The 25362-nt window shown below is 38.0% G+C and overlaps 1 protein-coding gene across 5 annotated transcripts in view; it reads right to left on the reverse strand.

The window, feature by feature from the left end:
• The window catches only part of RERE (arginine-glutamic acid dipeptide repeats), a 257327-nt gene that overhangs the window by 156596 nt on the left and 75369 nt on the right, over positions 1 to 25362 (reverse strand). For all 5 annotated transcript variants that reach the window (XM_030017393.1, XM_030017396.2, XM_030017395.2 and 2 more), the window contains exons 2-3: positions 22414 to 22884; positions 1576 to 1646 (exon numbers count right to left, since the gene is read on the reverse strand). In XM_030017393.1, coding sequence (XP_029873253.1) covers positions 1576 to 1646; positions 22414 to 22738 — 396 coding nt within the window. In that variant the 5' untranslated portion in view covers positions 22739 to 22884. The remainder of the gene's footprint in view (positions 1 to 1575; positions 1647 to 22413; positions 22885 to 25362) is intronic.

Consider the following 25362-nt stretch of genomic DNA (forward strand, 5'->3'; position numbering starts at 1 on the left):
CTTTCCCCCAACAGTAAAATCAACAGTGACAACACTGAAGATTAATTTTGGTTAGTATAATCAGCATCAAGGGTCTTTTTGGTTTTGTCATTTTTACAAGTTCCTTTCATTCATGTCAGGAAGAAAACTTAAACCAATCATACTACTTCCATGTGAAAACACATGCAAAATTGCCAGCAACCCTGATGTCATATCCTTTGCACATTGAAAACATGAGAAAAGAGAAACCACTCCAAAAAAATTTTAAAGGTATTAAAACATACTGCAATACACTTCCCACATAGTTTTGCAAACAGCTTTAATGTGTTGTAGGAGACCAATGATGACAACAGAAGCTTCAGCTTTTGTTGTTAATATCCTGAGCAATTAATGCAACTCAGCAGGAACTTATTGCCCAGAATGGCAACTATCACATTGTAATTCCAGTCAGACACAAAAGCACCTGCTAATGTGCAAGAGTAGTACAACTGCGGCTTAACCCGTTGCTAGAACCTGTGAACTACAAATCCAACAACTCCTTAAAAAAAAAAAAAAAAAAAAAAAAAAAAAAAGCAGGGGGGGTGGCAGAGGAAGCAAGCAAGCCCATGCCAAGCACTACCACGGACATCAGTACTGAAGAAAGTCTACATGTTCTCCTTCACTGTGCTCTCACAAAATAAACTTGTAAGGAGTAAAATGGAAGACTTGAGTCAAAAACCTTGGAAAAGGAAGATATACTCTGATATCAACAGATAGTGGGTGAACTACATCTCTAGACTATGCATTGATAAGAAGAACATTTTAGTACATATTCAGAACTTCCATAAACCAACAACAGCAAGATGATCAGCGGTTACAGTTACACTACCCAAAGCGCTGCAAAGTCCAATACAAGCATAGGCGCCTGTTTGTGTCAAACAGGCAGCAGCTTCCTGCTCTGCACTGCGTAAGCAGCAAGTGGTTTTCCGTGCAGGTACAGCATACTGGGAAGAAAAATGTTTAACCTTTTAATCTGAATTTGTACACTTAAAGGGGGCAAACCACAACTCCAACAAATCTGTTCTTGCACAGGTCCCTGACTTTTCACTGTTAAAGAGTTAAAGTATTCTTAAATGTTATTTTATATTTTTCCAAATCAATCTTGTCATACTGGCATAGTTTCTCTTTGCATTCTCAACTGTCAGTACACCAATGAGCTGAGATACACAGGCTACCGCAAGTCAGCCCACGTGCTTCCATTTACACAGCTGTGCTATATAAAGCTAGAGGTAAAGGCACAGCCAAATTTAACTTCCCAGGAAAAACTTAACTTACTGAGCCACAATTTCCCAACAACACTCAACTCAAAGTTAGTATTCCTGTGGGTTACAAAACCTTAAGATGATGTAGACCACAATTTGAATTCTACAGCCCAGTTAACTACGTCTATACCAAGGATAGATCACCGTCTTCACAGCAAAACAGCTACTATTTCAGAAGCTAAAGATTTACGCAGAAGGAGCGAGGAGCTACAGGAGGAGATACAGACTAAGAAATATTGCCATCTCACTGGAGAATGGGGCAGGGAAAAGGAAGATATGTGAAAATTTTCCTTACCAGTTTGAAGTCTTGAATGCTGCAGATGAAATACGGGGTATTCGGCCGGCGACTTTCAATATATACGCAATCTTTAAAAAAAACAAGATTTTAAAAATAATGGAAATTAACTTCTGTACCTCCAAGAAAAAAAAACATAAAAACAGGATAAATTAAAAAACAGCTTAAGCTTAGAAAGAGCCACCATTTCATTTGCATAACATGTAATTTATTCCAAGTGTGATCTAAAAATAGAAACTAGATGCTTTATGATGATAAATAAGGGAATTAACTGCATAAAAATTAACTTTGATTTGAATAGACATTTTGCTAGAAAAACAGAAGAAAGTCATATAAGACCATTCCGAATTTAGTTAACAAAAATGACCAGGTCATAACCTATGAACCAGATCAAAATAAGACAGGAAACTAATCAGATCTTTTGTGGTTAGCTTGCTATGAAGAACCTAGCACTAACATATTTTCCTCTTCTAATTGTGAAGAAAACCAAGGCAACCAGTCACAGATGAAATGCAGCAAACTAAATTAGATTTACCTCAGGGAAGGACTGGGCTTTCTCAAATTACATTTGACATGACAGAAACTGCGTAATTATTTTTGTTTGCTTTTGACAACTGGACTTTACAAGGTTGCTGTAAAATAAGGTCTGTTGTATTAAAAACAGTCTTGGCAATAACCGCAACAAAAGCAGTGCCTCAGAATAAAATTACAGCAAGGATGGGAAAGAGGTGCCTGACTAATGATAATGACCTTAGAAATCAGAATTCACACACAGCTTGCTAGAAGGCAAAGATGCTACTCCCAAAGCCAAACAAATATTTAAAGGACAGTCATCGAGTTCTCCTTTTATATTCAGATAGGTAACTGCTACTCAAGAGACAGAAGGCACAAAGAACACCACCTATTCACGAAAGATTCTCCATGAACCTTTTTGTATTTCTACAGAAAAATTCCAAAGTCTTAGAGTTTTAACACACATTTCAAAACACAACTAATACCCCGCTTCAAGCCTTGTAAAATCTAAACGTTGTTCAAGACATACATTTTCTAGTTCTTATGCTCCACCAAGAACATTGCTAAGGATGCATTGTTATTGTTTATAGCAATAAAACATCCTCCTTCTGAAAGAAAAAATAAACCCTTCATTAATCATTTGAAACCCAACCTGTACTCAGGAATTCTCTTGCCACTGAGAGTTAACTCAAACATTTATTTAAAACAAAGCAACTTGGCAGCTATTTAGCAGAGCTACCTTAGGACTATCTAAAGTGCAGGAAGAGTCTTAGTAGCCACATCAACCAAGCTGGAAAAAGGCCAGGCTTTTCAAATCTATAGCACTTCAATGATATATGCCAGAATTACATGGTTGTGCATCTGATTTTAAATGTGGCAGCAGTATAGTATCTTGCTCTGATGAGAGACAGAGGTGTACACCACCCATCTCTTAATTTCAGATAACTGATGTTTTGCCAGGATCAAAGCAACTTCGCTGGCAAACCAAGCCTGAAATGCACGTAGCACCTTTCCCCAAATTCTGCACTGCTTGTCGCAATCATGCGGGTCTGGACTTGCTGCTTTTGGCTACAAGCACAGTCATACCCAGCAACACTGGATTATACTAGTATTCTAGTAAAAACACCAATATCTTCATTTTACAGCCAAGAAATTGTAGCCTGAAGTAGTCAGGCAACAGGCTGAGATTTCAGAGTTGTTTTTTTGGGGTTTGGGGTTTTTTTTGGATGAAGCAAGGAAATGAACTTTTGAGTTACAGTCCAATACTTCATGCCATAAAAACTCTTCCTATGCTGGGACATTTCATAGCCACAGAATCTGCATTCTGCTTATACCAGAAGATGTTCCTCTCTATCTCAGTGGTGAGACCAAGAGGGGAAAAAAGTTGGAAATAGTTCTAGCTTTTCTACCAGTCATTTAAAATTCAAGTGTAAAATTTCTTCTCTATTTTCCTTTTCTGTAACTTCCCTTACCTTCCTAAATTCTATTTTCAGATCATCTCTACAAATTCGCAAGTAGGCCTTTATTTTGTCCCATGTCAGCAGTATGTCAAGGCAACGTAGTCAAGGTTTCTAAAAAACTAGTCCCAGAAGAATTAAACCTGAAACCTAGTACACAGTTTCAGATGCAAAACTGTTCACCTCCAGCATCCTCATTATAGGCACTACCCATCGAACTGACTTTTTTAACTGCAAAGCCATGACAGCAGAGCAGTACCTCTTTTCCCCAGTAGGCTATAAAATAATCTCTAGGTACCAGTCTCAAATTAAGCCTGCTGATCAGCATAGCTAGAATTCCACGTTCAATTGAAGGAATTCAAAGGCAAAAGTATTTCTCAGTTATACTGACCCAAGATTTCCATCTAAACTGGAAAAGATGCTGGTCTTCAGGTGCTTACAAATCAGGTTGAGGTCAGAGCACATAAGTATTACAGTCAGGCAGGTCACCTTGAGTTCTGCAGAAAGTCTTCTGAAGAAACTCCTCAAATGGCAAGCACAGCTCACTGTGGTCTACATCCCCCAGAAAATCTAAATGCTGACAAACAGCTAAAAGCAATCACTTCAACTGTCACCAAAACCTTGCTGTGAGAACTCAAGTACTAGGAGCTTTTAAAAAAGAACTGGGGAAAAGTTACTTAGACCATCCTCTTCAGAATAAAATCAATTTAGCACAAATAGTACCTAGTTGTGAATAGATTAGGCAATTCCTTGACTGAAAAAACTAAATCCATGGGGCACAAGTTCCGAGAACAGATCACCTGCTCAGGAGCATCTCACAAGCACATACAGGAAAGTACGAATTGAGGGCCAAGTGACAGCAACAGTGCACAAGGGGTGGCCTGGAACATAGACTTTAACAGAGCATCTGAATCCTCTCAAATGCTTGGCCTTGTAACCACGCAAGGAGTCACTTCCTGCTGGTTTATCACATAACCATAGTAACTATCTGAAGCAAAGCCTGTAAATCCAAGTGTCGAATTTCCACCTGCAACACTATTTGTAAAACAGGCTTCTTCACCCCACCGTTCTCCATCCATTGCAAATTGCACTGTTAATCACTTCACAACAGTATTTGATAAAGTCAAGTGAGCTTGACAAAATAGATTTATTTTAAGCTGAAAAATCTATTGCTTATTTTATAGTAAGAGTCAAAGACACAGGATAAGAATCTGGATTAACCTGAAATCATAATTGTATCAGCATCAGTAAAGCTCCTCTCCAAGTGTACAGAAGGAATGTAATTATAGCAGAGTTGTGTCCACGTTCCCACTAGACACACAAATGTAACAACTCACAGCTTGACTGTTCTGAATCAGAATGTAGCGTTCAAGTTCCAAAGCAAACAGTTCTCCTGAATTTTTTTCCTATTAACTAGAAGTTAATGTTATTTAACTTACACAAATTTAACTGAAATCTTTGAGAATTTCTGTTACTGTAATAAGCTTTGATCATTCTTTACAAAAGCATCCACAAAAATAGCACTGAAACGAATTCGTGACTTCAGGCCACAAGTTCCAAAAGCTTTTCTTACATGAGAAACACCACCACTGACCTTCCCTATGCTTGCTGTCAGTTATAGTTCCCTATGAGTCCTGGCGTCTTCTGAGAGCTTCTGCACTTTTATGCTCTTTTTAGCATAAAATTGCGAGCAAAAGTAAGAAGCCGACTTCAATCCAGCTAGCATCTCTTTAGCTGGTGCCCACCAGATGTAAACTTCACCCCAACTAAATTGAGAGATAGTAACAAAGAGAAGAAGGATAATGGAATCAACCAGAGAGTGAAACAATCAACACTAGAAAGGCAGGTGTTTAGAGACATTTTTGTGCTATAAGCATTAAGTAAATTTTTAGAGCAAAGAATTCTAAATTTTAAAGCAAAGTAAAAGGAAATGATGAAAAAGAGTTAACTCATATATTGGATTTATTAGGAATCCTTAATGCCACTCTAGCATTAGAGCAGAGGAGAAGACATGGTCAGGAGTATAATCTTTCAAAAATGCTAATGGTAACCATGTATTTACTAAATATAGTGATTTGTCTTAATGATGGCAGCATCACAGGAAATTATGCTAAATAGCAAGGCTATATAGGCATCTAAGTAGTATCAGTTTGAAGCTTTCTGTTGCATATTTTCACTATCTATAATGTGACAAACCAAATGCCTTGCACCAGGAGTCTCAAGAGAAATAGAAAAGAGTTTCATGAAAGTAAAATGCACTAAGATCTTGGGGTTTTTTTCTTTAGTAAGAAAATAACAATAAACAGTTTTACATAACAACCTTCAGTGTCTCTGTAGAATCGCAAAGAATTACGTCCTTTTATTTCAAGTACTACTTGCCTTTTCCAAATGACCAATTTCAAATCCTGCCTAGATAGGACTGTAGCAACTGTTGCAACAGCACACATATGTTCATTTTAAAAGCTTGAAATATGATACATGTAATCAACCGTCAACACCAGAACAGTAATCTATTTGATTTGTAACTCACACTTATACAGCACTCTTCATCCAAAATCCTGAAAACCCCACAGAAGCTATTAAGTCAGTCTCTCTTGGGAGGTAAGCATCTGAACTGCCTTGCACCAAATGCATCCTCTTCGCCTCCTTGCATTGATACAGTATGATTCAATCCAGTTTATTCAGAAGCTATAGCAATTTAACCATATCAAAGTATTCCTGCACTGTTTTGTTATCCCAGACTTCCTTGGCTAATCATTCCATTTAGACAGGCCTCTACTCACTCAAACCAACTGCTCAGTATCCCAGGTGAATCATGCATTTACATGATGTTCCACCACTCATTTGCAGGAAGTTTTTCAGGTTTCACTGGGGAATGTGTATAAAAAGCTACAAGATTTCAGATACAGGAAAACACCACAACTTCGAAGATTAATTTTTTTAATATCTCAGTTTTGCAAGCCTCATCTTCAGTGTTATCAGACAGCATGCAGAATAAACAGCTAAGCATCCCTCTTAAATGGCTGACACAGAAGTAAGAGAATCTGCCATCTACTATGGACAAAGCAAACATGTTGACTCACTGCTATGTTGCATTTAAGTAAGGCACTGCTGGCTGCCTGCCAAGATTTAAAACAAAGATGACATCCAGTTAAGATGTCTCCAAAGCAATAGAGGCCATACAGATAAGAAAACAAGTTAATCCAGGTGCAAAGCAATGTCATGAACACTAGAAACAGGAGAAGTGCCAAAAGGAGAACATTTACAGATGCATTCACATTAGCCACTCAAAACTCACCATAAAGAGCAACTACTTTCACTTACCAGAAATCCAAAATACAAATACATTATTTTGAAGAACAGCTTCGATGTGGACCCAAGCAACAAAGAAAAACTGTATTTCATTTTTCTAATGCAACGAACCTGCGTAGATAAGACTTATGCCCATGAAAAATACAGAATAGCCCCTCCTTATCCTTAGCATACTGGAATGTGCTATTGCACCCTTTTTTTTTTTTCCGCTGATCACATACTTCTGGAACATTTTGAGCTCTTTAGGGCTACAGAGAACTTCTGCATAGTCTTAGACAACTTCAGTCAAATCTCATCACTACTGCTCAGACTGCTTTGTGTCCAAGCCCGTGACAACTACAAAAGATGCCCCATTTGTCAGAAAGAAAAAAATAAAATATTTAAAGTCACAAAATAAATATGCTCCTCACACAGACAAGTTTACTTCCTTTCAAATTCTTTTACTTATCAGCAGGTTTATATAACTGGAGTGACATGCACTCTCTTCACACTAAATGGAAGTCTGAAGCCTGAGGCTGTTTGTCAGCCTAAAATACAATGAACCCATATGTAGTCTCCCTTCAGACACCCAAAAGAAATTCTGGTCAGTTATTTCAACATTTATTATTCTAGAAAAGAACTCACAGTACAAGTATGTTTCAGACATCTATTTGCTCCTGCAATATTAATATTCTTTTCTACCAACCTTAACATTCAATCCTTTCCACTCAAAAAGCCCAACAAAAACAAACAAAAAAATCAAACTGACAATAGATTTCCTGATTTAAACATGTCATCAACTGAACGGCTCAGTGTCATGTCCATGGAAGTTGCTCTATGGTGATATATAATTCCTAGCCCCCTGATCTTCAAAGAAATACTATCCAACACTCAAAATGTTACTTATCTTACTACATAGAATTATGGACTGAGTGGCACATAATTGTAATTAAGCCATTCCACTTCATGCCTACTCATCCAAGTTGAGTAAGTCACTCGTTTGCCCTCTCTGAGTGTACTACGTCAGTGGACTTGGTTGCAGCTACTGACACTGGGGGCAATACATGTTTGCAGAGAAACCCTGACAAGGTAAGTTCCCTACAAACCAAAATACAGTTCAAAAGGCCAACAAATACTCACAAACACCACTACACTGGCTCCACACCCAGTGCTTGCTCTTCACTGTTCTATGACAGTCTTTCTCCAAACCCCAGCTGACTAAAAATCCAAATTCACAAGAGGCCTTGGCTTAAACATAAACAAGTTAATCCCTCTACGCGTACTCCATCACCATTATTCTTTCACTTACCTTCTCCCTGCTCCCTCTAACTTGCAAGGTAGTGATAACCCTGAAATATTTTTCTTAGCCTGTATTCTGTCCACCTCCAAACCCTCCAAGTCTCCTTCCCTTCCCAGTCATTTTTTCTTTTCTAGTCCTTATTACAGTTGCATCAACAACTACATTCTGTATTGGCTGCTCTGTCATGCAAAGATCCCTTGAAAATTGAACTTAAGGAAGTGTTTTGTTAGGCAAGGCTCATGACTCCCTTTATCAACAGAATCATACCAGTAATGGAAAACGAAAGGAGATGCCTGATTATCTACACTGACTCAGTAAAGAAAATCAGCAAAACAAAGAAGTTAACATAAAGTAAGCTATAGGATGAAATACAGCAGGCAAAAATTGTTGCTCTGAACATCCTTACACACTTACCAAAGTATAAGTTAATTTCTTTTACTGAAGAATAGTCATCCTCGCATCATCCTGCATTTATTAGTAAATAAGAGCAAGCATGAAGCAAGTAACCACACAGAAAATGGGTGTGCTATAAATTCACACTCTGGCTTTCTCCACAGCAAGATAACATCCATGTGTCAACTTCCAAGGGCCACCTCAGACAAGTTAACCATCTGATCTGTTACACCACAGAGCTTACTGGTGACAAACCAGCAAACTCTCCAACAGGAAGAAATGGAAAAAAAAAAAAAAAAAAAAAAGACAATAAAAGGGATTTTCATAACCTTTGCCACTATGATAGCAAGATAGAGTAAAGAAATCTTAAGTTCCCTGCACAGCTAGTGGGATTCACTGCCTGTCTCCAACCATAGAGCACATTTGCTTACTTTCCTATTTCGTGTAAAATGTCCCACCGGAGATGAAGTATTTCTACGACACATGGTACAGAGTCATTATGCCTTTGGGCTTGTGATATTCACCAGATGTGCCCTAGTTCTGAAGGGTTACATTAATATTCCCACACTAAAAGCTCTTGTTAAAATTAGAGCTTCAATACATGGGCTTAAAGATCTTTTGGAAAAAAAAAACCAAGCACCTCACTTTTCTGAACACATGAACCTTTATCAGCTTAAATGCTGCTGTTTATGTAGTAACCATCTTCACCATCAGAATCCTTTTACATTTCATCTAATGAGTCAACACTTGGCATCATCCAAGAAACAAAGCCTTAGGCTCTCTGCACAGCACCACACTTCCACAGGAAAGATATTCCTTGAAAGCCATTGTCAAAGAATTGTCTACAACCTCCCACCATTGTATTTCAACAGTCACAAGCTCAGACTTCAGTGTTTCTGTAAGCACCCAGAGTTTTAATATACATGCATTTCACAGTTTTGACATCCCAGTATCTTACTGGATTACACATTCCTTCCCTCATTTTGCTTTCCTTTAAATATTCTATGTTAGAGTTAGAGGTTCTGAAAAACAATATGCCAGATGTGTAAAAACACCACTCGTCTTAACAACTTAGGTACAACTTAGGGGAGCTTGTCGGACACCAAGTTTAAATAGTTCATACATCAACTCTCGCATTGTCACAAACAACAAGATGAATCATCAAGCTCATGTAATCATGTAACACATGCTCTATATTCAACCATTCAATCACTATGCTTAAAACCATACTTCAGGTATACTTATCCCTGCAGCATATGTGTACACTCCTGTTTCACATTCACCACTTCTAACTTAATATTGAGATAGCAGTTATCCCAACACTCATTTAGTCTACAGATTCAGTTGCACCACAGCAGAAATTCATATGATGGATCTGAGAAACCATAAAAGTCTCCAGGCAAGCCCTGCGAGACTGGTTTGTTTCACCAGAACCATCCTGGATTTTTTTTTTTTTTTTTTTAATAAGGGGGGGAAGAAACCCAACTGTTTCTCAAGGTAGACCCCAATTCTTTGGGACACAGAATTTTATTTATAGACTTTACAGAATCATATATATAAAAGGACTTGAGAGGGAGACAGACAGACAGACACTCTTCACATGTGTGCATGTGTATATATATGTATATATGCTGAATACTAGTTGTGGGACAGGCAAATAATTAAAGGATATTTACATCCGAGGATTAAATGATATTTACATTCCTCCATTCTGGTGTCTAAAATTAAAAGGCTTAGTTGTCCTAGTGCCCTCTGCCAATCAGTAAAGAAGCATGATCAGGCAATTTTGAACTGTTCTCCAGAAATACCTCTGCCCAAGCCAAAGCTAGCAGGAACCCCAAGCAGCAGGGCTCTTCATTTCCATGTCTCAGGTACTTTAAGTCAAGTGCCACAATCCTTCACCACCACCATGCAGAACAGTTAGATACGATTAAGAGCATGATACCAGCAGCTACAGATCATTCATAACCAAGTGGTACCTTTCAACAGATCAGAAAAATATTTGCAACATTCACCGAATTCCAAATGTTGACATCCGAATTCGCCTGTATGCCAAATACAGGAAAATTACCAAACCCTTGAAAACAAAGGTCAATAGCGGAAGCAGACCTCTAACTACAGCAATACATTTGGCATGATGGTTTAGTAACAAACGTAGAAACGTGTGGTTTTAACTAGAAAAATATTACCACTGACAGGTAGGGAGCTATACAGTTGCCTCTCTTCCCCCCATATGGCTGACAACAAACAAATTGCTAGTCTGATCTTTTAGTGTCACTTCCTGCTGAGCAGATTCCAAGCAACACTGCTGGCTCCTTGTCAGAAAACAATGTGTTAGAGCCCTGTTCTGCAATAAATGGTTCAACCAATTTACTGTGTTCATTTCAAACTCACAGGAGTATTCCCAATGCCTGGACTACAGTTCTTATTTGGCAAATGATTTTATTATAAACTGGTATCATAGTGAATCCATTTTCTTTAAGGGGTTTTGCTGCTGTTTAATGGACTGTCAGTATAATTTAGATTTCATCTATTTAAACTCATTCAAGCCTGGCTCCTGATTGTACAATAAATGGAACATATTTCTATTCAACAAAATTAATGACAGCTAATTGTAGTCTGCAGTTCCCAATTTTACAAAAGCAACTGTTCTGCAGTTCAGGCACCCAGCTACATCATTTCCCACACCAATTATTTTTCTGCACTTTTCATGCATGTCCGCAACACTATACAGTTCTTGCAAGATGCATTCAGACGTACTTTGTTAACAATTTTCATACAAAGCAAACATTTTCTTAGAGAAAGTAGTGTTACCAAAAAAATGCCACACTGAAAGCAAAGACTTTGTAGATGGTCAGCCACTAACTCATGCTAGGGTATCCTCCTGTCTTAGAATTGCCTTTCTTTTTTGATTAAACACATGAAAAGGGAGGAGGAATGGGAATAAGAGTGCAGGCCACTAAAAAAAACTGAATAACCAGTTAGTCTGAGAGCTCCTTCTTTACCAACAGATAAGCTTTACTGCACACGTGCCATTTAAAACAGTCTTTTCTGATCTTTTAAGGTCACAGCAAACTTTTGCTATAGGTACAACATTTGCTCCCGACACTTCTCACTGGTATTTTACAAATGCCTACATAGCCACCTGTCTCTCAAACCTGAAATGGATAGATTTCAATAGCTCTTCACGGACACTCATTTCTAAAGTACTGTTGAAGACACAAAACACAAGCACCACCACAAATGTACCTGTGTGACCTCTTTTTTTTAGATATCCTTAACTTTTTTTCTATTAAAAAAAATCCTTAACACGCAAATTACAACACACCTGAAGAACAATGGCTACAGTTAATTTCTCTGAGACCTTAAACACAATCATTAATAACAAGCCTTAAGAAACCAACAGAGGAAGTTGTCAGAGTCTCCATGAAATCAACTGAACCATCTCCACAATGTCTTCAAATAGTGCATGCAATTGGCCAATACACACAAAAATCCAAACAGATGATAGGATCAAGATTCTGTATTACTCAAGATACAGCATCTTTCTTCTCATGTACTTTTCATTTACTTGTGTTTCCCAAGTTTTGGCAATGAGTCAATGGTGGCATTAGAAGAAATCAACAGTATACAGTTGGCCCATGAAGCTGTATTAATGTGAAAACTGGCATCTTTACATGGCTTTGAGTTTAAGAAGTTCTTCTATTGGACCATGCATAATTATAACTCCATGCTCTAGTAGGCAAAACAAGCACACCAAGAGGACTTGGAAGAGAAAACTCTTCTATTCCCAAGCCCACCACAAACACCAAATGGTTACTTAACTTCTCTCCCTTAGCTACCCTTTTGATAATTAAAGTGCAACACACTACAATACCACATCAAAATATGGATGGGCTTTATTTGTGTAGCCCTCGACTAGAAAAAAGTTACAGCCATTACTATTTCCCTAGTAATTGGCCCATCACTTCATCTTCCTGATTAGACAAATCAAGAGAGAATAATCCATTTTATAAGTTGTTGGTGCAGTCCTGAACAGAAACACATGTTCAGAAGGGGAAAACTAAATGTGTCACTTGAGTGAGGATGATTTTCATAGAATACTGTACTTCAAATACTGCAGTCTGTTGCCTCAAAGCCTGCTGTGATGCAAATACAGACACTCCCGTCAAGTAAGCTTATGTGATATTCTCCCTGTTGTCTACTAACCTGATACTCACCTACCTGCAAATATCTAGCAGCACTGAAAAAATACCTGTATTTAAAAAAATCAGTACGTATTCTCCAAAACAATAATATTTTCCTATTGTTTAAATTCATAAATAGCTCTGAGATGCCTTTTATACAGAACAAATTAGTGCAGCAGCTGTAAAGCTGATCTTAGAGCAGAAGTGTATTTACTTCGTTTCAACACTGGTATGTTACCTTTTTTTCTTCATTTTAAAGCATAACAATCATGCTAGTATGCTAGTCAGCTGCTTAAATAAGAAATGCCCATTTCAGGTAGAAAAAAAAAATACTTCCTTCACCATTAAGAAAAGAGGAGTACAATCACCACAGTAAATACACAAGCATAAATTTTTCAAGCCAAAGAAGAATAAATATGTCTACATTTAGATGTATTTCTTTCCTAAACAAACAACACAAGTGAAAGTCTTAAATCTACATCGGCTTTCATGCACATCTAGCTACTCCTTTTACAGCAGGGTTTCTGATCCTTTCTTGCTTTAAATATATCTTTACTGCTTTTGGTAAAAGCATCCATAACACATTCTGGCCTTTGAAGAAAAAGGAAGCCTAGAGAGATCCATTCTTCCTGCCCATGCTGAAACAAAGCAAAAATATTTCCATCTGTAGCTCAATTTACTTGAGATGCTTCTTTAGAGCAATACATGCTGTAAGCAGTAACATGAAAATAGAGATAACTTTTAAAGGAAAATTTATTTTCATCAATTCTCAAGTTGTATTTAACCTCCTTCATTTTCTATTCCACTTGGAAACAATAAAAAAAAAAAAACAGTCTCACTTTAACACGCTCTCTCCACTTAGCCTGCTTACACATAGCACTGTCAAACCTGTAGAGAAGTATCTCTCTCACCTATGAACTTTCTCCTCCATCCCCCCATGAATACTTCTAAAAAATATTTTCACAAGACCTGTATTCCAAAATGAAGCAGCAAAGGTTAGTCCCAAGATCAAAATTCTGACAGATTAAATTTCATTCCCTCCCTCCCCCAATTTATCAGAAAAATCCCCAGATAAAAGTTAAAGCAATCTTCTGGCATCAACTGCTGTGCTACATGGGAAACTGTAGCATTGTTCCCAGTACAGAAGCTAAAAGGAGAATTTAGTTTACTGCATACACAGTTGTTGTCATTATAATTGACCAAATGCTCCTTTATCTAATTATCAATGAAAGACATGGCAACTTTCACAGAGTAAAAGAAAAAGGACTGGTAAATTCATACATGAGAAGTTCAAACTACTTGAACTGAAATAAATTGAGGGCAGGCCATGAACAACCACCATTTCAAGGAATTCCTTCCCCTTAGTCCAATTTTTCCACAGTTTTTATTTCCACTATGTTTTTATTTGAAAATTTCCATTTGCCTAATTTCATAATGGCATGGTGCATTCCCCATAAAGTATTACTTTTTGCTTAGATTACAATCTTTGTACATTCACCCTCTGCAAGAATAATTTCCTAATGCAGTCTGCAAAACTGGTCATATCTGTGTTCCACAGTTACCTAAGTAGTTAAACCACAATTTTTCAACTATAGCTGTTGTAGTGACACACAAAAAAATTATGTCAATAAGGTGTTCATGTAAAGTTTCACATTCATCCTAGAATGGCTCCAAAACACCACAGCTTTCCAAGGTATTTTTATTTTGCATTACAAGCTTCACAGGGAACATGTTATTAAGTTCATTTAGTACGCAGCATATGTTTATAGAGTTCACATAATCCACGTTACTTTTAGTAATACTTCATTATAGTAGTCAATGGTAGTACATATCCTTTTGTTAGCGGCCCATGTTTTGTTATGATGGAACCCAGGAATGCCTCACAGATGAAGTGTTAACAATAACCTCATAGAGAAAGTCTTATCTAATATTATCCACTTGCACAATTCATCTGTTATGAAAACACTATCACAATTTCACATCACAAAGACAATATGAAAAACTACCTGTTAGACCAACATTGGCTAAGCAATGTCCTCAGTCCCAGATCTCCAGCCCCCCACCCCTTGGTATGCTCACCTCCTTAGCACTGCTTTTCATGATTTATACACAACAGCCAAACAAAGCCAGAGGAATCCATTTGCTAGATCAACCTTGATCTGCACTTAAGACTCCATCTGTCAAGCACCAACAGCTGTCCATATAGAGAGCAATGCCTGCCACAAATTTAAGAGTAAATACGAATTCAGTAAATGCATTGTCGTCTTTTCCCAGTCTGGCTTACGTTTACTGCTTATAGTAACAGCACACATACAGAAAATTAGTTATATGCAGTTAAGTAGTTGATGTGTGCTGTCATGTAGCCTTAATTATTTTCTACATTTATTATTCACCTACTCACCTGATCTTTAAAAACCACACTTTTCATAAAATCTCAAATGCTGAGAATAAAAACTAATTACAACTGCTGTTATATCCAATAGCACAGAACAACCACAGAAGTTTCAGCTGCATGTGGACACAGTTCTCTACAGACTTCTATCAGCTTCAAAGAAAATCCTTCTGTGATGCTTTTATGCATTTTTAAATGCTTTTATGCATTTAGTTAACCCTCCTGACATGTTTTAAGACTCACCTACTAATCCAAGCCTTTTTGCTATTTTTTTCCTTCTTTAATTACCAAAGGAGAAATGGGTAAAGAATGTATTTGTTTCCATTGAAACAAAAGTCTTAAAGATAATCTCTTCTTCAAAAAAAAAAAAAAATTTTTATTACAAGTTTTCCTCACCACTATGCACATATACAGAAAGGTTGAAAACACAGTGGTGTAAGCGTGAAAAATAAGGGAACTCTTACGAACACGTTAAGCAGCTCCTGAGGTTATTCCTATTTACAGCAGCTGAAAGTCTGTCACTGAATCTCTTGATTATTTCAATGATCTAGTATCATGATGGTAACAGACTTTCAAATCGAAGGAAATACGCAGTCCATCATGTTAAAATACACACTCATTTCAACTATGAAACTTTTGAGGGAAGAGAAAACCACACATGCAAAAATACACATCTCCATGACAAACTTGGTCAATCCACACAACACAGACAGAAAACAACAGTCCGGCCAAAGACCTAAAATTAAAACGTACAGCTGAAAAAATAATTTCATTGCATTTCTTTTTTCTGCCCAAGCGTAAAATTCAAATTTTACAACTTCCCAGAAAAGAATTAACTTCCCCACCCCATCCCCCAATTTTTACCAGCCTAAAAAAAACTTGCCAGAACTTCAGGATTTATAGGAAAAAAAAAAAATCATGTTCATATTATATGTATTTTTTTGTTTAATTCTGGCATGGCCACCTTTCTCAGCTGCTAAAGCTGTCAGAATAAATAGAAGGCAGCATCTAGAAGAATGACAAACACATGGGTCAATGTCAAATACAAGCCAATCATTGTCAGAGCATGAGCCAAATTGCTGCATTTCAATTTCACCAACATTCAACCCAAATACCAGTACAGCACTTATTAACAAAGTGAATAGAGGGAGGAAGCACTTTTGTTTGGGTTTTGTTTATATATATTTTTATAAAGCTGATGGAGGTTTCTAGATTAAAACAACCATTTCAGCAATTTCCTCTGTTACAACAATGCAAAACATCTCGGCACAGTTATAAAAAAAGGGAACATTTAACAATTAATTACACCAGCAGAGACTTAAGCTTAGAAATTTAGAAGTCCTAATACTTGCTTGCTAACCAAACTGACAGTGGATTTTAAGATAGCTAGAAGAAATCTCAGTCTGACTAGATCTTTGGTAAATATAATTCTGGTTCCACTACAATTGGAACTCCATCGGCCATAATCCACAGGACACTTGGATGTCAGGCCTGCAGATTCACACAAAAGATGACCCACCATCTTTTGTTATCGTCTCAATGTGATAGTGCAATAACGCAACATCTGCAGGCTTCAAATCTGAGCCACTGAAGACTGCAAACTCTTTCATAGCTTATGAAGTACTCCCTTTGAAAAATGGCCACATACTCTATAATCACAGAACATATCGAAGTGAAAAGTATGTAAGATCTCACTTTGATACATTTGGTGACAACTGAGCAGCAGTATTTCACAACAGTGCATGCGACCTGCAAATTTAGTCTCTCTTTCCTTCTCTGATGCCTGTCCAGATAATAGCTTGTGGGGTTATGGTGTGTCCTGAACAGCACTCAGACAGAAATCTAACAAAATTTTAAAGGGACATCAACCTATAAATCCAGAAAACCTAGTACTCAACTCAAGCTATATTTTCCAGTAGCAATATCTCACTTTCATCCTAGTGACAGTGATTTCCCATACCTTAAAAAAAAAAAGCAACTAAACCAAAAAGTCCAATAGCTGTCCCAAACAGTGATTGCCTAAAACATCTCAAAGGGGCAAAGAGACACATTCCTATTGTTTTGTATACTAGGCCAGACGTTCCAGGATCCACACAAAGCTAATTCTGCCTCTTTCCCCGCACCATATCAAATGGCACTTTCCATGTCTAACAGTCTGCACCTCTTCTTCCAGCTTCACACAGATCTTAAAACACCTAGAAAAAGAGGCTCTCATGTCAGCTATTCCAAAGCAATTTGCTAGAAACAGATAAAGTCCTATAATGCACTATTCTCCCTGCAGAAGCATTTCACCTTGTGTTACCTCATGTGGATTCCTCTTGCTGATGTGCTGTTTATATAGCTAGCTACTGATGTCACTGTAGAAACAGATCCTCCTAAATCCTTTTAATTCCTGCAGATCCTTTTAAATGTTTCTACGTAGGCAGAGAAAACAATATTGATATGTCACCTGGAGATGAGGACAAGTCATCTGTTTTCCTGAGGCTCCAAATCAACTCAGACTTTCATCCAACAAAGTTTTTCCAGTCCAACATTCAAGGTGCCATCACAATGACATTACAGCAGTCTGCTCAGTAGCAACAACATCCTCGGTATTAAGTTCTGTGGCTTTAATATAGTAATACCCCTTCCTGACACGCTGAACAGATTGAGGGTGAAAGGGGGCAGGGACCATACAGCTTCCTCCAGCAAGAAAGGTGTGCAAGAGTTCAGAGAGCGAAAAGGAACAGGGCAATAAAAGTATCCACATAATCAGCTATTATTTTGATGCAGATATTTCTGCTATGTACTTTTTCTGGAATCTTAACCCATTTACTTCGTAAGAGCAATTTATTGGGATATTGAAAAGAAAATCTCCATGTTCAAGGACAAGCTGAAGATACACAAGAAAAATAACTCCATACATCAGGTCCTTGTAAGACTTTAAGCAAGTTGTTGCCCTCCAGAACAGGGAGAGGAAAAAAAGCTTCTCTGGAACAGTATTATCAGTACATTTTTCATCTTTCATTACGCTGGCCAGAAATTTAAAGTTACTGACAGCATTATTTGTTTTCCATCACATAGCTCCCTCCTCCAGCTAGGCAAGTTACTCTCTTAACCAAGTTTCAAAAGCAGGGCCTATACACAAGCCGCTATATTACTCAACAGTGTTTGGAGTAGCATGGCACTTGGAAAAAGCCTGGACAGCTGTTCCAAAAGCACCTTGGCCACCGAAGTGCAGTACAATACATTGACAGGCATTTGATTGACAGCACTTCACTACGTTCTTCTATAGAGAAAAATCATACACTGAGACCAATTGTCTAACCCAAACAACAGATGTAGTTATAAAGCCTGGTTTGCACAGCAGAGTATGAAAGTATTCAAATTTGCTTACAGTCTGACAATCAAAAAAGTAGAACTGCAAAAAACATACTACAAAACAAGACCACCAGTTTTAGAGTACACCCAATTAGGAGCCATGTGGTTACCATATTGCACATGCATACAAACTGTACGGGAAATCAACCCTTTCAAACCGTGCTGTATTTTGGCAAAAGCCAGTAGAAGACAATGAATCTGCACTAGAAATGGAAGGAAATCCAGCATTAAATAATCTAACTGAATTTAAGAGAAGAAAAAAAAGTCTCAGTCTTGATGCAACTATCTTATACTAGCATTACCTTATGCTACGGAAACCTGTAAGCAAATCTGAATACACATGGTGCAATAAAAATTAATTTGTTACCGTAACAGTCATTTTGACAAAAGCAAGATAAGAACTGCGAGAAAAAAAAGAAGAAAAAAACCCACAGATTAGACGGGGAAGGAAATGGGAGGGAGGTTGTGGAAACTGAGAGGACAGATGGGGAAGTGGGCCAACAAGCTTTTAGGATAGGCCTGTGTGATTTCCAACAAAGTAGAGTAGATTAATTGCACAGTGTTGTCTAAGCTCTACTCAATAAATTTTAATACAGGGTTTAAAAGCTATGCATACACTCATATCTATGCAAATTAATAAGAACCATGTTTATCTAGTAACAATATAGTGTAACCTTTTATTTGAAAAAATTCCAATGATCTTGATGATCCATTTATTTACAGTTTGTTTGCTATTACTCAAATATAGCTGCTGGGCTCAGCACAGAAAAAAGTAATATTAAGTGTTGGATTAAGTACTATACAGCAATGGGGGAAACATAGAATGAGATTTTAACCAAGGACTTCATAGCAAGAAAATGCAGATCTTTAACATTCATCCATATCAGATAAGAGTATTTAAGAGATAGAATCAAACGAATGGAAAGGATTTACTTTCCTTAAAGCCTAAAAGATGTAAGCTGAAGACAGCTATCCGTTCTGCACACACCTCTAATTTTCATCTTCCTAATCCTTGCTGTGCAAGTCTCATTAATTTAAACTCTCTTAATCCCTCTTAAATTTTATGTAATTTCTACCCTTAGGTACAAATATATCTCCCTATATGTAACCTAGCCATAAGAAAGAAACTAAGATTTTTCTTCTGTAACAGATGCTAAAATTGCTTTAGAATACATTACGCACTGGAATGTGTATTGAAGATCTCACACCTGTTAAGAAGTTACGTTTTAAATGAAATTTAAAAACCAGTATAGTTAATTAAGGTTTCAGCTAGGCTCGCGTCTCTCTCCAACGAGCTACCCAATAATGTGTTCTCATTGCTCTCTGCACTTTTCAAGACAAGAGACAGACCCAAGTTTAAAAAAAAGCACAGAGCAAACTGAACAGAAAAGTTTCAATGCTAGGGTGCAACTCTTATGCTAGTTGCTACTAATAAAATTTAATATTTAATAAGCAGATTTTTAAATTACAAAATGGGTACGAAATCTCAATTATCATGAGCTCTATGGCTCTCCTTGTTCTCTCACTAGATAACCTCCAGATCAGATACAATCACTTCCCCCCATCCCTTTTCTTCAAACAGTGCAGAAAGATGGGCAACAAGAAAATGAAGCAAGCTGCCTGTAGCCAGCGCTAGTCTTAGTTGAGACTAGGCAGACGAGCTTTCAAATCCATTACCAGATCACACAACCTCTTCCAAACCCTGCCAAACAACACTCACCTAAGGGGGAATTGCCCCCCAAGCAGCCTGCTCCCTTATCACTGGTTCTGCAACCACCATCACCAAAATGCCTTTGGTGAAGTACTCTGCTCATTAGAGAAGATTGCTCTCCCACACTATCAACCATACATGCTCCCTGAAGTCCCAGTAAGGCCAGAGCAGTACTTGGCCAGCATTTACAGAGCATTTGCTGCGTGCAAGTTCTCTGACATCTCCACACCTGCGCTGTGACTGAGGCTTTACCCTGCATTTCAGGCTGTAAATAGAATCTCCCCCAGTGTGTAATTGCGGCAAGTGAGAAGGTACAAGCAATAACTGAAGCTCTTGCCAGCCTGTACATCAAGATTTCTCTTCTGAATGGATGCTCTCATGAAAAATACAGCATAAACAATCTAAGGTCTCCCCACACTACCAGCATTTACAGGCTCTCTCCCCTCCTTTGTCAAATATCTGGCAAAGGTGCAAAATCTATGTAACTACAGTGCTGATTCCTGCTGTTCTGCAAATATCCCTCTATCCAGGTACTGCTACATCAGAGGTACTCCAAGCACTGCACTTACTGGATAAAGAGTACTAATACTTCTCCATCCTACTACAGCATAAAATTGAGATCACAAACTGATTTTCCATCTTAATTTTAAGCAGCCTTGCTGCAATAAAGCCAGTGTACTATTGGGCCCACACAACAGCTGTTCTTAACAGATCCTAAGTTATTTTTCATCCTCTGACACCAAAAGTAAGATTGCCAAAGCTGATGCTTTTGCAGGCTCCCTATTGCTACTGCTCAAACCACAAGTATTACTCAGCTATAAGCCCTGACCAAGAGAAGAACATATCTTTTGAATGGTTTGACACTGTATTTGAAGCATTTCAATAGATAAGCTATTCCGACCAACGTTGGCAGATCTAAGTGAAAACAGACTCTACAACTTTCACACGGAAGAACAAGTATGGAATGCAACACGTCCAAAACCAGCAGAATTTCAGCCCATCTGTATCAGCAGCTGATAATGCCCACCTACACAACTAGCATTTTAGAGCATTTACAGCAACTACAACTGGATAGAGCATTTAAACCATTTACATCTGTACTCAGACAATGAGATTTCAGTAGTTGAGAAGTACAGCACCTCATGGAAAAATCAGGCAAGATTTTTACCTCATTAGTTTCCACGGTTTTTAGTTTGAAGCCATCTCTATTTTGCTCCAGCAGTGTTACTACAGCATACCGATCATTTTACAGAAAAGTAATATAGAACTACCATAGCCCTTAAGCAATATAGAACTACCATAGCCCTTAAGCCAGTGCTTTGAACAGTAAAGCCAAATATAACTATTCCTCATGGTGCAACAAACAACTTCAATCAACGCTTTGAAAATCCTGGGTAGATGAATGCAGAAGTTTTTACTCAAATTAGGGATACAGCTAGCTGAATAATCTAATTTTCAAGTACAATTTCATTTTGAGGAAAAAGTTAGCTGACAGCAGCCACAAGTTAGATCTTGAACCTTACAGGAAACTCTAAAAACCTTATATGAACTTGGCAGTAATTAAGAGGCACATCCAAGACATCCAGAGCACATTGCAAGCTGCTTCTGTCCCCAAAACATCCCAGATACTTGCTGATACTGACACTGTCTGGTTTTTGACCAAGAGCTAAGCTGCTGTGCATAAACATGAGCTAGCTATTAATAAGGAGGGTGAAATCAATGGCATAATAGGTATGAGATCTTAAGTCACCCGATTTATATTTCACAAACAAGACAGGAGAGGAGCTCTACAAAGAAATCAGAATCGCTGAAAAACTTGTCAGAAAGGTTGGAAGGTACCTCTACATGCCTCCTAGTCAAATCTCTAGCTCAGATCAGGTCTCGTTTCAACAGCGAAGCAAAGCGCTCAGTCCTTTACCCAATTCAGTTTCGAAATTCCCAGGGACAGAGATACCATACGATACACAGATAATTAATGTAGTAGAAGAAAAAAGGGTAGCTCTTTCTTCAAAGAGGAGCTAAGTTCATTCCAACAAATCAGATATTACAAGACAGCCAAAAGCTTTTGCATGCATATCCATATTTGTCTCCAATGGAAGCGTGGCAACCTGCCCCTACGACAATCATAATATAACTTAACAGACAGCCCATTGTGCTGCCTGCTGTAGCCAACTAACTGTAACTGGTAGCTCTGGTGCACAATTACTTTCAAAGGTAACACAAGAATTTCTTACCTCCAGGCCTGTACACAACATCATCCTCTGTGATAAAGGATGTTATTTCACCGTTGTCTGTTCTCTCGTATCGGGACTTCTTCTTGGGCGGTTTCTTTTTGCTTTTCTTTGTGGACTCCTCTGTGGTGGCACTGTTGTTGTCATTGTCCTCATCTTCACTGTGGTCACTTTCCGCATAATTCTTGGCACCTCCTTCCAACGTACAGCTCCGTCGAGGACGCGAGTTCTCACTCTCCCTCACCTTGTCTCTCTTGTCTCGCTCCTTATCCCGGTCTCTATCCCTGTCCTTCTCTTTGTCTTTGTCTTTTTCTTTGTCCGCTGTCATGATTCGCCACGTGCCTTCTTCTGTCCTCTCACGGCTGGGCCTCCGTGAAAGGTAGACAGTGAGCCTGGGCTTCAGTCTTCTGAATTTCTCACTCAAATCCAGGAAAAATTCAACCACTCCAACAACCCCAGCGTTTTAAAAAGGTTCTTGAAAGGGGGGGGGAGGGAGAAAGAGGGGAAAGCCCATGTTAATATTCAAAATTCTTTCAATTTCTGAAAATAAAAATTAAAAACAAAGAAAACCCCACATCCTACAGCAATTTAGTATGGAAAACACAAGACAGTAAAATACAAGGTGGTCTTCTGAAGCATTCATAAAAATGATAACTTATGACGTATCTGTAAAATGTTTGAGGCTACTTCCATCCTCAAAAAATCTCACAACTCCTTAAAAAAATGTTTCTTCTTCACTAACAGAAATATAACAACTTCTTGGATGGGAAGCGCTCACTGAGAACACATATCATTTTATACCTGAAGCTGAAGAGGAAGCATGCAAGTGGAAAAAAAAAAAAACCACAAAAAAAACCCCCCAAAAAAACCCCACCACACACATTTAGGAAGGGACAAGTGCAAGAAAGGAAGAGTCTACAACTTTTTTTTCCTTGAAGCAAATGAAAAAGTTCAGCAAATGACTGTGTTGGTTTACATCTCAACACCACGAGCAAGGGATGCCCTACAAAGCTGATACCGAGTAAAGAATGCCATCTGCCACTTCCAGGGCAATCTGTTAGGAAGTCTTCCCCCTACCCTGCTTTTCCAAAAATAGAGCTAACCTGTAATCCACAGATTACAGGAATGAATTAATTGAAACCAAACCAAACCACTAACAAAATCTGCTTTTCCATATATCAGAAATACGACCTTTCATGCTTGCTTTACCAATAACAGAATGCATGGAGATGAATTTTGTAACTCATCATGTTCACACATTCAGTTTCCTGCTGGGGAATAGGAAGGGAAGAGATAATCCTATGTTTTTACTTCCCTGATCATTTAATCAATACAGTTAACATCGAAACTGCATCTTTTTTTTCCTTCAATACAAGTTCAGATTTAAAACTTTGGACTTGCTGTTACAGGAGTTTTTACAAGCTTGGACCTATGGGCCAGGATCCTCAAACCACAACGAAGTGCACAGAACAGTTGCCTACTATTGCGGTTTAGCCCCTGTGGGCAGCTTAGCACCACACAGCCGCTCACTAACTCCCCTCCAGTACCCTGCAACTGGGGTCTGGATTAATTCCCCATGAGACACTATTACTGTACCTCAGTCAAATGAAAGGTAAAGAACACTGGCCTTATACAGTTATATCCTTTATTCTTTTGACTCAAAAGCGAGTTTCCTTAAAACGTCCTTTCTATTGGTCAAATTGAAATGATCTGTACTGACAGGTAGTATGATACAACTTGGAGTGACAGCCAGCAGCACATAAAAGAATTTTTATTACCTTCCCTCAAAAGGCTCTAGTGAATTTGCACCAATTGAAGTATTTGCAAGTGTATTTTAATATTGCTCAATAGCAGCAGTCTGAATACTTACAGCTACTGCTAAACAAAAAACGTAACATACCTTTTTTTCCATAAATGTTCATGAAAGAAGAATATTTCAAAAAGAATACATCCAACATACAGAGGTAAATTACCTTTTTTCCCTAGTTCACCAATTCAGGATAAAGCTGAAATTACTGACATCCAATTTGTAAGTTTTCAGGAAGCTACTATTTGGTGCAACTTGAAATTAGTCCACTGTGGAGAATGGTATAGCATGAAAGTCAGGAACCTAAGAAGATTGAATGTTCATGCATTAAGCATCTGAAACCACATTAGAGAAGGAAAAAGACTATTTCGATTTTTAAGAAGTCAGCTGAGAAGTCAGTGATCCTGTGTATTTGAAATTTCTTCACTCTTACATGAATCTCCGACTACAATATTCTTGTCCCTGTTGACTACTACTTCCAGCAATGGAAATAGCCAAAGAGAGACAAATTGCTTTTGCTGATACAATTCAGGCAGTGGCTTGAATCTCTCAGGCATTTCCTGAATGAACCGATCATCCAGGTAGGAAATGATTCTATTTTCTTTCCTCCTTATAGCAGCTGCCATCATTCTGATAACACACAAGGGGAATCCAACGAAACTCCAGTAGAGAGGACTACAATGAACCTGTCAATTGCCAGAGAAGTTGCAGATAATAGTGCTAGCAATGGTCTACAGGGACTCAATAAAAAAATGTCTTAAATTTCTAGAGGCTAGGAAATTCCCCGGTAGCAAGCTTGAGGGTTTTTTTTCCTATTATTGCTGATAGAAAATTCACTTTAGAGAGTAAATAACCTATTCATTTTGAATGAAAACTAATTACTTTCCCAGGGCAATCTAAAATTTACAAGTAGTGGCATCTCAACTTACGTACAAGAGATCTTTATGTGTTCTTTAGAGATCAGAAACTAAGGGATATAGGATACCCCTAAAAATTCTATTCAACGACCTCCAAGGATGGATAAAATACAGCCACCTCTGATTATTCTTATATACTAGCCCCAGTTCTCAGACTCAATTTTTGAGTTGGGTACAAAGTGAAGCCTAAACAAAAAAAGTTGTTCTTTTCAGAGCTTTTTCCATTGC

Source organism: Aquila chrysaetos, chromosome 6 (genome assembly GCF_900496995.4).
Source record: "Aquila chrysaetos chrysaetos chromosome 6, bAquChr1.4, whole genome shotgun sequence".
NCBI lineage: Eukaryota > Metazoa > Chordata > Aves > Accipitriformes > Accipitridae > Aquila > Aquila chrysaetos.